Raw genomic sequence first — 14,439 nt, 5'->3', positions numbered from 1 at the left:
GCACCTCACTGAATTAAGTCCAAAACCACACAATTTAGACAAATGAAGATATACTAAAGCTACACAATTAAAAATAAAGAGCACTGTATAATTGCTTTGTACATCTAACAACTCCAAAATAAACCTTCACCCAAGAACAGGATTGCATATTAGCACTTACTCAGAAATAGTGGTGTGAATTATAAAAAGGGGTGGGGTTTTTTCCAGTTTATTTCATACTTTGCTAACTTAAGCCAGAAAATGACTAAAATTGGGTGATGACAGCCAGTCGATGTTGAGAAGAATATACTTACAGAACAGCTGCAGGCAAAACCCCTTTTTGGTGAACATTTTAACCTTTTGTATTTTACAGTGGTTAAATTGGCTGAGAAAGGTTGAGTTCTCATTTACTTCTAAGGGATATAAACCAGAAAGCTAGTTCATCCTTTTCTACTTTTTTGAACCAGCCCTCTCAGCTGTCTTGAATCACTTCCTTAAGCATAATCCCAGCAGGGGCCATTAGGTCACCTGTGTATCACAGGCCAATAAATTTAACCTAGATGTTCCATAGATTAGTCTGATTTTATTCACCTGAATCTTAATGGGATTTAGTCAAATTTGATTGTGTACCACCACTGAGGAATGGGAACCACCAAGTTCTCATACCTAAGACAGGTGCATGACTGGATGCTGGTTAGGTGAGATTTACATAGAGAGTCCAGCTGGCAAACCACCTCCTATAGTAAAGGTAAAGGCAAACACAGCAAGGCCCCTACTAGTCTCACCTGAAAGCAAAGTCCTTCCCAAGCCCAGATCTTGACTAAGTTATCCAAGTAGATTTTTATACACATAAAATAATCTTTGAGCAATTTTTCCTTCCAGTTGCTCTCCTATCTCTTCTTGAGGCCTGTAGGAAAGCCATAATAAATACAAAACCCTACCAAGCAAACAGTAATACAACTGCCCAGTTACATTTGAGGGGAAGAAGGGAGAAATTTCTTCTGGAATATGCAGGAAACCTCCTTCAGCTCTAAAATGTAAGACTAGAGTATAGCTACTGTCTTCATGTGTTATGAATGTACCAAGCATCATATGCTATTTTTACTGTCCCCGATACCCAGGAAGAAAGCAGAAGATACCAGTCATTCAAGAAGTCCTAAATTTTCAGGCCAGAATGGGTTACTGCAATCTTGTAGCATGACACACAATACACATACACTCACACACAATACAGAGATTTTTCCTTCAGCCAGGCTAAAGATTTGGGTTTTGAAACCTTGGGACTGAGATACAAAAACCCCATGAGTTTCTCAGATTCCCCTTTCCCAAGTCAGCCATCCTGGTATTTAAATTGCACTCACAGCTAGAAAGTTGTATCTGATGTCAACACTGGAGTTTTCTAATTTCAACTTCCAGCACTTACCAGAAAGGCTTTATCATGAATACTTACACACCAGATATGGGAACATGAATGAGTTATCATATAACAAGGTCAGGTGTTCACTTCTGTATTAATAACTGCTCTTATCCCATGGAAGAAGTGAGGCAGCTTACTCTTAGGGAGGACATCAAGTCATCCCTGGCAACACTCTCCCTGTACACACTTTGTTGTCTTGCCATTCACATATCACAGGAAAATCTCAAGGAGTAGGTTGTCCTGTTTTCCATGTGCAAGTTCACAGATAGCCCTGCACCTCTTCCACCTCTAGTTTTAGAAGAACTTAAATTTCTCAAGGTGCCAGGACTCAGAGCATTATCTGTGCCTCTAATAGGAAACAAAGGGTAAAGTGCTACCCACACTTCTGCTTTCTTTCCTTGCTCATGGAACAAGTTGTGCCAGCCTATTCCCATCGGGTGATCCAAATTCTACTAAGTTACAGTACCATGTCATATTTCCCTATGCATTCAAGCATCCCAACATCCTCCTGTTGCTCATGCAGGTTTCTAACATCAGTACAGAGGCAATGAAAAATATATTCCTTACATGTGCTTTTGTGCCAAATTAAATGATACAACGTATGCAAGAAGATTTTCAAGGAGTTGCTGTGTCAGGAGTGAGGAGATGTGCTGAGCATTTGAAACTGATGCAAGATATGGAAAAAAAAATTCATGAAGTAGTAAGCACTAGAAGGTCACTTCGACCCAATTTTCCGTTTTCTTGCAGGACATCAGACAGTGTTTGGGAGTGCAGAGACAGCAGTTGTTAATAACTTCATAATTTCTGTAGTCGACAACTCAATTTTCACAGCTGCATTACAAGTGCAGAAACAAGCAGTGATCTCATAAGCTGTTCTAAAGTATATTTTTATGAAAGAATCTTTAAGTCTCTTCCCCACTGCTGAAATTAAACTTCCCCTGAAGTCCACACAATGTGCTCATACAGGTTTCTTCCCAAATTCTATTCCAAATCTCACTGGTAATACATTGCTTCTAGTTTCTAGTTTTCCTCAAAAACTTGTTTTTTTAATTAATTTTTTCCTTGATGAGTACATCAAGAGCCTCATAATTTCATTGTTTTTAATGAGATATTCTACAGGCATCACTGCACCACACTTCACAGGTGCTAATCACTTAAATTCAGCACACTGATTTTGTGGATCTTCTACAGAAAGAGTATCTAAAGCCCGATAGTCCAAAGCTGTTCCATATAGTCTCTTGGAGATGGAAATTCCGCATGAAGACTCCTCTTCCTCTTGCACTATACCATGAGTAGCCATACATACAGGATCCTGCATTCAAGTGCAAGAACAGCAGCGCTGGTTTTGGATTTTTTTTTTTCTTTTTAAACAACAGCCCCTTTGTTCTGTTGTAAACTTGTACCTAATTGAGAGATTGACAAAAATCAAGTCCTCAGCTTCTTCAGAGCTTTCTCTTTCTCTCCTAGAATTAATAGGTATTCAGTCAAGAGATCAAAAAGTCTCCCTAGTTTTGCACAGTTCTTTTGTCTAAACAATTATAATCAAAGATGTTTTGTAGTGCCAGACCTCTTTATGGCATTTTTTTTTTGAAAGCAGATCTCTCTAGAATTCACTGTCCTCAAAAATCCTCTCTTGGAGCAGGTAAGTCTTACCTTTCTGGGTCTTGCAAAGATATATGTGTGCACCTCAATTAGTACACAAAAATAAACTTGTGAAACCCATGCATTTTACAGATTGCTCCAATTTATCCCAGGTATCCAGATGGGAAATAATATGGAATAATATATGGAATATCTCCTCCATGGTCCCCCAGAAATGAATCAGTAAGAACAGAATTTCACTGCCTTTTTCCCCAGACAAACAGAGGAAACATTTGGGACACACTCATAAAGCCAAAGCAAAATTTACTGCTGAGCGAAAGAAGTAAGGAAGCAAAAACACAGGACAAAGATGAATTTCAGGCAAGATTTGAAAACAGATGAAAGCAGAAAAATAAAACTTTCCACCACTTAAGACTAATTCAAGAATCCTTGTGTTTTATTAGGTACTGAATTAGACAAACCCAGAAGTTAAAAACCAACATGTTCTGGTTTGAATTTTCTGCAGTCACAGTGCAATGGAAAACAGTAACAAAAGTATTTGCATGGTCTAGCCATTGTAAAAACATACTAATTTTCAGTATCAGCTGGTCATAAAATTACATATCTTCAGTGTCAAGTTCTGCATACCAGGACAGTGGTTAACCCCACTGAAAGCAACAGCAAAATTCTGCTGATGTCCTAAGGAAAGAATGGGTGAATCACAGGGCTACACCGAAGTGAATGGACAATTCCCAACATGTTCAGTCTATACTCTGCAGGACTGATGAATTATTCTTTGCTTGTCATATCACACTGCCCTTTTACAGGCATGAAAACTCCCTGGACCTCTTCCAGAGAGGAAACCCCTGGCAGCTGCTGACTGCTGGTGTCACTTATGAAGCACTGTGGGGACTGACACATCCACAACCTCTGTTTGCATCACTCATCTGAATTGTCCCTGGCCTGTCCATCTTCTATGGAGCAAGAAAGTCCCTCTGTTGTACTCTTCGATCCTACACCATTTAACCATATTTTAGGATTTACTCAGGCAAGCCTGTGAATACATAAATATGGAAATGCTTGGAAAAAGCAAAAATGCTACAAGAGCTACTGAATTAATTTCAACCCCTCCAAAAACGGTTCCCAGTGCAAGCTCTATAATGAGAGGACGGTAACAGCGAACAATTCCCCATTGTTCCCTGTGTTACAGAGACCGAGAATCCCAGGGCAGAAAGGAATGGGGAACACTGAATACAGAGATTCACTTTCTTGTTAAAAATGCCTTCCACAGATAATAACTACCTTGGTGAAGATTTTCAGTTTTGGGTGTAATAATTCATAACACTGGTTCAGCAGAACGTTCACCTGACCGTTTCCTCCACTGATACTTTTCCTCATGCTGCCCACCTAAAAACCGCTTCTCCATCAAGCTTGACCCCCACTCCCCTGCAAAACGCTCCTCCTTGAGTTCATAATCTTAGACGTGAATTTAAGCCCCACATCCCCCAGTGCATCGGGCTTGCGCCCCGGCGGGGAGGGAGCCTCGGCAGGGCCTCGGCCTTTGCAGGAACTCGGCACTGGCGGCCGCCTGCGCCCGCCCGGCCACCGCGGACCCGATATAAGGCGCCCCCAGGACGCTTTCCCGGTTACTGTTTGCGTAATGGAGACAGTTGGGGTAATACATTTAGGAGATTATTTTATAATCTCCCTCCATTGTTTGTGGAAGACACAGGGATCCTCGTGTTGCTCCGGCTTTTAGAAATTACATTACTCATGCCTACAGATGCAGCCATATTACTTCTGACTTTATCTTAAGGTTGTAAATTAAGTAGTTTTACACCGATCGCCACTTGACCGGAGCTTCCAACAGTGTGAATCTAGGAAGTATAGTATTTGATTTTTCTCTACAAAGTATTCACGGAATTTCTCCTGCCTTCTCCACCTCTTCCTCTTGCACAAACTACAGCTTTCCCAGTATTAAACAGCCACCACAAAACAGATTTTCCAGAAATCTGGCTGTGACGTAGGTTAGGGTGGGTACCCCAGAGGTGCATAAGGAGTGCTCCCCTTGACCTGCCAGAGACCAGCCAACCTGTCAGATGTGGTGGTGGGATCTAGGTTGGGGATCTGGAAGGTAAGGACCTTTGATTCACAGCCAGTGTAAGGAGGTGGCAGTTCCTGAATTCAGCTCGGGGATTTGACATCAGCATTTCCCGTGGCCTTAGGTAAATCAGTAGTTTCTTTACAGATCACACACATCTTTCACTTTTAACTAGAAGTTTCCATGACAAGAGGCACTTGCAGTGCTTCAGTTTTTCTGATTGTGAAATGAGGATAAATATTTAATTCCTTTAAAGCAACGGAGAACCTTTGGAGAATAGTTTTAACTAGAAGCTCTCAGGGTCAGGCATGAGGAATAACTATCAGATTTTATCAGAATTGGGTAAAACTATAACAATGTAGTGAAGGTCTCTCTTTTCATGTGGGTGGAAAAGACAAGACACCGGGATTTAATTTGCATATGTTCATTCACAAAGTAGGACTATTAATCCCATCATTCTGGTCAAAGTCTAGTTGTAGCTAACACTGTTTTGTCTTCCAAAAATAAAAACTTCAGGGCATCAGCTAAAAGCTGTTCAGAAAAGCTGGTGCAGAGTGCGTGCAGCACTCCTTTTTAGATGAGACTATGCTTCAGTTGCAGGCAAGTTTGTAAACAGTTGGAGAATCTGCTACAGCTTGCTGCATAAGTAAGACTAGTTGTATTGTTTTCAGGAAGACTGAAATAATTTTCCTGTAGAATATATCAGCACCTGTCCATAATTGCCCAGAGAGATTGCTTGTGAAAATACAGAGGAGCCTTTTTTTTTTTTTTTTTTTCCCTGCTCACTTCCTCACATATCAGGGCCTGATATCTCTGTCTTTAAAACCAAGGCAAACTCTAAGTAGCCTCTGCAGGAAATCTTGTTGCTCTAAGGAGCAAGTGGCAAAGAATGAAATCAGTTTCACCTTGGCTAATAATGACTTTCTATGTTTAAGTTCATACAATCAGTGTACTAGCTTTCTTCATTCAGCTTATAGTATTCTTTTTGGTAATGCATTGCATAAAATCTGAAAATCCTTAGAATTAAATCAGAGATGAATTTGTTCTTTCTATCATTCCATAAATCATGCTCAACAAAAAGCATTTGTAACAGAGACTGCAGTAATGTCCTATGGTTAAACATATGGTCCGTTATTTATGAAGGTTGGCATGGTATTAGCTGTTTTTTATACTAATTATATAAAATGGAAGCCCAAGCAGGTATACTCTAACTCCAATCAAAAGATTTCTGTAATTAAAAAGACTTAATGTATACATGGGTCTGCATTATCTTTACTGTATAGACATATCTCTGCTGCCACTCTGGTTCCAAGTGTGTATTCCTCTGAAGACATGGCAGTTAATCTCTTCCCTATAGGACAGTGATTTCCTCTAATTAAAGTCAGTTCTTTCTGAAATTATAATTTTTGATGCTTGCATTTATAGTTTTTAAAGTTGTGTCTGGGTACAGTTTAAACAAATATTAAACTTTTGGCTTCCAGAGGCAAGTTGCCTTAAGTACTCCTGGCAGTAGAGCACTTTGAATACTTGAGATTACATGTGTGCTGCCAGTAATTTACTTTCGTTTTTGTAAGAACAATTACAGGTTTTTACTTTTTGGTTGCTAATGCAATGCTTCACTTTCACAATGAGTGACCCCTTTCCCCAGTCAGTTCTTGTTTTTAACCTTGAAAAACAGCTGATACACTTGTGCAAACAAACTGTATCCAAGAAAATCTTTCTGGTTTAGAGCAGTGGCTCCTGGAGGTTCTTGTAAGCAGGCTGCGGTTATTCCACAGATGTAAATTAATGAAGTAAAAATCAGAAACTTGGTTACATGTTGACTGCTCAACAGTAACCCATTGGCCCCAAAAGATGGAGAAACACCATGTACGAGAATTTGTATGCAGAGTGCAAATACAAATAATTTTTTTTTATGGTGCGTATCTGTTTGAAGTGTTGATATTATGGTCAGTAATAGTGCAAGCTCACAGAAATATTCTTCCATTTGAGAGTACTGGTTTTGTTAGCGCGAAATGGAAAGCAGCCTCTGCTCTGATGAAGCTTAATATGTGCTTAGTTGGGCAACAAACTTCAAAAGCAACATGCTAGACTCTTTTTACAATATCTAGCAGTAACAGTGGAATGACAAAGATACATGAGGTACACAGGCTATAAGGTAGATGGATTTATTTAAGTACTGTCCATTTAGCTAAACTGTTGTCAGAACAAAGATTTATATTGCCCCTCTCCTCCCAATATACTCAGTTTTCTCTCCTAGTTTCCCTGAAGAATTACCACATGCAACTATGTATCAAGTTTTGGGGTCAGCCTGGTGGTTGTCAGACACCAAGTCCAAACCCAAAGACTTGAGAATGGTTGTAACAAGCCACGCAGATGAGAAGTGTATGTAACAAGCCACTGCCTATCTTCAGGACGTTGGTTCATGAAATAAAGGAGACTGGACGGCGTGAAGCTTCGGGCATGGCTGTGTGCAGTATTGCTTTTGGGAAGATAGGAATAAACCTGCCTGCTTTTTATTGAAAAATGTAGTTGGTAGCCTCAGACATGAGAGGAATGAAAGCTAATGAAAAAAGTCTTACATCTTGAGAGCTCTTTTGCTAGTTTTCTTACAAGAGATGCAAGTCAACCCTATAAACTGCTTGGAAAAAAGACATCTCAATTGCACAAAAAGATCCTTTTTAATTCTTTTGAAGTTTTTGCTAAAACAATGGCACCCCTAACACCAACATATTAGTTCTAGCCAGCCAGAATACACCAATTTAAGCCAGTATAAAGTGTTGTATTAGTATTTCCTAAAAACAAGACTGATTTTGGCAAAAGTCTTGTCTTTAAAACACAAACACAGAGGAAACTGCTTTTAGACTGTATTTTATTTTTTGCCTCAGTAATGTTCCTCGAAGTGTGCTTCTGAAGCAACCAGAGGTTAGGTTAGTTCTGAATGATCTTCCTTAATGAATACTGTTCCTGTGTTCAGGCCAATATTTGTGATCTTTTGTTATTATGTGAGACTAAAGCCAACCAATTTTGTCTTAGCTTTAGGTTAAAGGCTTCATTCACAAGTATGTTTCCTGAGAACAGAATATTCAGAGGTGGTTTCAGAAGTTTGTGAGAAACATCTGACTTTCTGTAGCATCAAAATAAAAGTGAAAAGAGAAGGGGCAAAAGAACAGTTGAAACCTGAAGGAAACAAAGCGGTCATAATGAAAATGAGAAAGCTACCAAGACAAGAATAGAAGGGAACAAAAATCCCTTAAGGGAAATGCATGGAGAGAGAGAGAGAAATACTAGAAGCAGAGGAAAGACAAGGATAATAGATGGATGAATGGAACAACGGAGGACAGAAACAGGAGAAAGAAATAAAGATCTTTATGACCCCTCAAAAAAAAATATTGAGGGAATAGTTGTATATGAAATCAGATAATTTTTATCTTTTTTTTTTTTTGTAGTACCATTTGGCTGTTTCTGACAGTCCTTGTCAAGTAAGCTGATTTATTTCTGGAAGTTCTGAGAATTTAATTAATGTTAATGTTAAAAAAGAGGGATTCACAGAGTCATAGAATGGTTTGTGTTGGAAGGGACCCTAATTATGATCTAGTTCCAACCCCCCTGCCATGGGCAGGGACACCTTACACTAGCCCAGGTTGCTCAAAGCTCTGTCCAACCTGGCCTTGAACACTGCCAGGGAGGGGGCAGCCACAGCTTCTCTGGGCAACCTGTGCCAGTGTCTCACCACCCTCACAGTGAAGAATTTCTTCCTTATCTCTAATCTAAATCTACCCTCTTTCAATTTAAAACCATAACTTCTCATCCTATCCCTACACTCCCTGATGAAGAGTCCTTCCCCATCTTTCCTGTAGGACCTCTTTAAGTACTAGGAGGTTGCTGTAAGGTCTCCTGCAGCCTTCTCTTCTCCAGGCTGAATAACCCCAACTCTCTCAGCCTGTCCTTGCAGGGGAGGTGCTTCAGCCCCTTGATCATCTTTATGGCTTTCTCTGGACCTGCTCGAGCAGGTCCATGTCCTTATGTTGGGGGCCCCAGAGCTGGACACAGGACTCCAGGTAAACATAAACTAGCATTTGTTCAGTAAAGAGGAAAATTAATGTCATCACTGTTTGACAGGAGAGAAAGCTATGTAGATTCATCTATGGCATCTCTCAAGAATATTGGTTGTTATCCCTTCTTAACTCTGTCACAGGATGTAGTTCATGTTTTAGGATAACAAAGGGACATTAGACAGTGACCCAGTTACATAAGAGAAAACCCACTTTCCACTGGTGACTAGTCCACCTGGGTCTGTTCACATGCTGTGTGTGGAAGAAAACAAGCATCCCTGCTGTCCTGATACTGTTTGAGGTGTTATGTTTCAGATTCTAACTTGTTTCCAGATTAGATTAGGAACTACATCTAAACTTCTGGAAATTAGGAGTCTTAAAATGTTGATGTGTATTCTCCAGTTAATGGGGAAAATTTTTAATGACAGTTTGAATTTTAATTAGATAAGGAGCTTTTCCTAGTAAGGGATTTTATAAGTAGCAGCTTTTACTGCAAAGACAATCTCTCAGGGCCTCTTTTTGTTAAATATAGTCCAGAAAATTGTTTCTATTTACAAATTTTAATGGCAAGCAAATGGAATTTGTTTTGGTAGGGTAAAATGCTAGTTAAAAGCCACAGACTTCTGAATGTTGAAGTTCCTTTTAGTGCAAAAAATAGCTGATGTGTATTAGAATTTACATGTGCTCCAGATATGCCTAATAGAATTTGTAAACTCTCTGAAGCAAATGGCTGTGGTTCAAGGAGCCTCAAAGCTGTGCACACAGCCTGGTGACTTTTGTTCAGCCTGAGAGTTGTGTGTTTCTGGCTTAGAGAGCTTTGAAGTTGTGCAGAAACCCTGGTGTTCTCATACCATTCTTAAACTGTAGTTCAAGTAGATTACAGAGTCGGCAGATATCCAGAAGAATTTGTCAAATCTATAAACCAGATAACTGCTGTTCATTCAACTCCAGAGAGAGGACAGAATTTAGTGCAGGATGCTTTGGGACCTGCAAATAAATAAAGCATACCTTAGCTGTACAAGCATAAGTGTGTGCTGGCAATGCATGTGTCTTAGAAATATCTCTGACTTGAATAACTTTCAGATACATCTTCTTCATAAATTCTGATAAGAAATGTCAGGGAATGAATTTATGTGTGTGTTCTGAAGTAGCTGAAATTCAAAATATGCATAAATTGAGACAATGTAGATGCCTGTACAATTTGTGTTAAAATTTACATTTTAAAATAAATGAAGTGCTTTCATGCTTTCCATTTCTAGGGTAGACACAAACCTTATAAAAATCACATTTACACATTTAAAAATCAGGCTAAATAAAAAACCCCACTCTTCTGCAAAGGAAATATTTTAAGTGATCCATTTCAATATTAGGTCCCATTTTCTTCATATTTCACGGTTCTTACAAGCTTATCGCTTCCTAGTTATGTATTATACAAACATCCAAGGCATAAGTCAATTTTGAGCTTTTATTGAAACGCTGAGCTATTCATTGTGTTAGTAATAGCTCAGGGAGATTTATGAAAGTTAATCAGTGCTGTCTAAGTTCATCAGGTGGTTCCATCCACTGATACTTGCCAGTCTGACGGACACAATTTTGAAGAAATATGAAAAATTTATGTATAATTTAATTTTTTTGTTGACCTTCCCTATCAGTTCATTCAGATTTGACAAGTCACTTCAGTATCTGATTAGATCCAGTTAAGCAAGTGCTTAAATTCACATGGCAAATAGCAGCCTTTCAAGCTTACTGCCTGTGCACTGCAAATGAACTTGGGAGTAAGACTGTACAGAGGGTAATACGGAAATTATAAGAGAGAGATGAGGACTGAGATTCATGGAGGAGAGCAGCTGAACAGTATAGGGTAGATGACATGATGCAAATTGAACAAAACCTCAGAGAAACCTGTCAGGGTTGCCAGTGAGTCTGTGTGGAACAGGCCTGTGTTTGGGAGACCTAGAGAGGTAACAGCTTAGCATCTCTTGGTAGTCTTGAGTTTGCGTATCCACTGTCAGCTGCCTGTGTATATTTATGGTCTTCTTAGTATACTGATATGGGAGCATCAGGGCACAAAACCTGCAGTTGAAAACCCCATCCTTATCGCATTCTTCACTTTTCAGTAAATGTCTTTGCCTCTAAAATACACCAGCCCCCCAAAAAAAAACATATACAACAGAATATGCATCCTTCTCTCATCCTATCATCCATACAGTAGAGGTCTACAGTTGGAAGAGAACTCTGTCATACCCAGCACTTTATAAACTCCATTCTACCCCTTTTGCACTTAATTATACCCAGACTGGAAACTAAAATTGCATTGTACTGTATGGATTCATTCTGTCACAGTGTTTTGTGGATGAAAGCTGAAAATTCTGCTAGCCTAACTATTTAACATAAATATAAAAAAAACATAAAACATGACCACCTGCAAGCCTTTATCGTCTCTAGGTCAAGGGGAGTGTTTGGCTGGAGAGGTCTGCATGTTGCTGAGGGTACCTGCTCTCAGGCAGCTAAGAACTCCTCTTGGGAGCATATTTAGAAACACTTCCTGTCTTTGATGTTGGGCATGACAGTCCAGTGACTTAAATTAATGGGACTATTTTAACATTTCTAGCCTTAAATGCAACCTTACAAGTACATGCCACTTTTTACAGGGCCAGTAGCACACCTCTGCCCTTCTCTAGCCGTACTATGTTCATTCTCCTATCCCTTCTCTGTGGAGAAATCCCATCGTGCTCCTAGTTGACAGCACTCGGTACCCTGAAGGCATAACTTGAGTTCAGTACTGCCAAATAACTACTTGTGCTACGTGAAGGCTTTGGAATGATTTCCTTAAATCAAAATGCTGTTTTATCTTGACAGCAAGAACAAAGCATGGGAAGAGAAAAGGGTTTTAAAACCAAAGCAGCAGCGTACACATCTTTCTTATCTAAATCTTCCCTGTCCACAGAATGTTTAACTTACCCCTCTGGAGGCCTCTGGAGGAACTGACTGAAGTCAGTCGTCTGAGTCCAGTGTACTTGGTAATAGCATCGTCCTATTTGTGACCTCTTCCTTCAGCAACCTTCCAATGTGCACACTGGAAGTCACTGGATTGCTGGTAATGTTAGGACCCTGTTGTACAAATACCTAAGACACCCTTCCTGAACTTCAGTGAGCAATTTATGAGGAAATGCAGTAAGTGAATATGACCATCAAGAGGAGTGGCAGCAGTAATGAACAGTTAAGAGGTATTCCCACACTTACTTTTCTCTTTCTTTTTTTCCGCTTTCCCCTAAGTAACTAGTAGCCATTATTTTTCCTCCTTCTTCTCCATGCTTATGTGCTGAACTAATTTTAGGATCAGGATGTTGTTCTATGGGGGGGGAAAAAAAGGCCAACCACAACAAAACACTGGTCTGAACACATTAATTGTAAAAATATCTGGTATGATTAAATTAATTTTGAAATCCATTAATATGCTTTACACAAATACATTTCTTCTCATCCTGCAAAACCTGTTGGGGAGTCCCTTTTCTTACTTGGTTCTCCATGAAGCTTGGGGAGAATATATAGACGTGCTGGCTCCTGCTATATGGAATTAGGGGAAAAGCAGGGAAGTGTTGGTGATTGAGGGAAAGAGATAGAACGTGTACATAAGGGATTTCTGGAGCCAAGCAGGTTCAGGGTTTTGTTTCGGGGTTTTTTAAACCTTGACAATAAAAATTCCATGACCCATTTACAGCAAGATAGTGCTTCAATCCAATCAAAGATACTAATCAATACATTTTGCTGCAGCAGTGCCCAAGATAGTGTGGACTTTCCAGGCAAAAACCACATCTCTATCTGACATTACTATGTACTTACTTTCTTCAAGTCTTTTTTTATTTTAAGAATCCTTTCTTATTCTTTGTACTGTCTTCCACAGCCATCCTATTCCTTCACGCTTCTTTATTTCATTGCCCAGTTTTCTATAACGTCTTCTTTCTCGCTACCTCCTTCAGTTATCTGTTCTTTTCTGTCTTTCTTCCCATCTCCCACTCTCTCATCTATGGTTCTGTCTTTATTAATTAAATATCTGACAGTTTCTTCTCTCATTTACCCTTTCCATTATCTTTGTTGGGGAAAGAATTGAAGAACTGTTGCGCCACTTTCTAATTTCAAGAACTTGAGTGATTTTTTTTTTTCCCCTTCTCTTCAGTTAAATATCAGTTATTTGCAACCAGTTTAAAATCATGATTCTGTTTTGCCTCATGTACTTCTACAATAAGTGAGAATATATGAAAGAATGTTTCTTGTAGGAATGAAATTGTACAAAATTGGGCCTTATTCATGTAAATGCTATTTATGCAGCATTCTTGTACCCACACAAAGCCCACACTGAAGTCATTGGGATCCTGCTTTTCTGACTCAGCTGTAGTAGAGCTTAAACTCTCCTGTTTTGGTGAAACCATGTAGAATGGCATGCATCACCTCATCCTTTCAAGATGTAGTAATATTGGCTCTCCAGTTTATACAGTTGGGGAAAAATTATAGGCAATGGACTGATTTTGACCATCAGAAGCACTGTTTAAATGTCTTTTATTTATAGGCATGATGCTATATTAACACATAGCATCTGAAGGAACTTGCCAAATAAAGAGCCATATCCTATGATAAAGAAGATGATTTGGTGAACTTGATTTTTCTTAAAAATGGATGGAATTATATAGTTTATATAATTTGTTAGATAAAAGAAGAAACTAGTTTAACATGGATCATGATATTAGAACATCCTCCTGTAAAAGCAATAGTAAGCTATCATAAGCTATTAATATACATAGTGGCCTTTGTTCTATCTTGTAGCAGCATAGGGAAAAAGAAGAATTATGTTTTCAGGAATCTGTTTCAGAAACTCACTTTGTAGCCGTTAGATGATGGCTTTTGATGCTTTCTGATATTCCCAGAAAATGTTAGGAATCCCTCTTTGCAAGACTGCTACACATTATGCTTCTAATGACACATATATTAGAGTGTGGACACTTAATGTTCCAAAGGCAAGAATGGTAGAGAAACAAAAAGCAATTCAGTACACATCTTGAGACTGAATCTTCATCACAGAAATTATCTGAAGTGCTTGTTTATCTTTATGAAGGCCATAACTTCTCCCTTTACGAGGCAGGTGAAGGCATCACTTCTTTTTTGGCTGTTGAGAACAAGGTAGAATTTAAGACTTCTTATACAGACTCTAGAAGAGACTGGAAGAGTTTTCTTGTGAACATAAAATTTGAGTTCAGTTCATGTACCAGTTTGAAACAGATGGCTGTAGAGAGAAATGCCCTAAATAATAC

The 14,439-nt window shown here is 39.1% G+C and overlaps 1 protein-coding gene across 1 annotated transcript in view; it reads left to right on the top strand.

The window, feature by feature from the left end:
* The first annotated feature begins 12,246 nt into the window (after positions 1-12,246).
* RAP1GDS1 (Rap1 GTPase-GDP dissociation stimulator 1) overlaps positions 12,247-14,439 on the top strand; it is a 94,268-nt gene continuing 92,075 nt past the window's right edge. Inside the window, exon 1 of the mRNA XM_026847440.1 lies at positions 12,247-12,360. Within this exon, the coding sequence (XP_026703241.1) occupies positions 12,318-12,360 (43 nt within the window). The 5' untranslated portion in view covers positions 12,247-12,317. The remainder of the gene's footprint in view (positions 12,361-14,439) is intronic.

This window comes from Athene cunicularia (genome assembly GCF_003259725.1).
Source record: "Athene cunicularia isolate RWA chromosome 4 unlocalized genomic scaffold, athCun1 chr4_part2, whole genome shotgun sequence".
Lineage (NCBI taxonomy): Eukaryota > Metazoa > Chordata > Aves > Strigiformes > Strigidae > Athene > Athene cunicularia.
The sequence above is the reverse complement of the archived record's forward strand: the minus strand, read 5'-3'. Positions and strand labels throughout refer to the sequence as shown.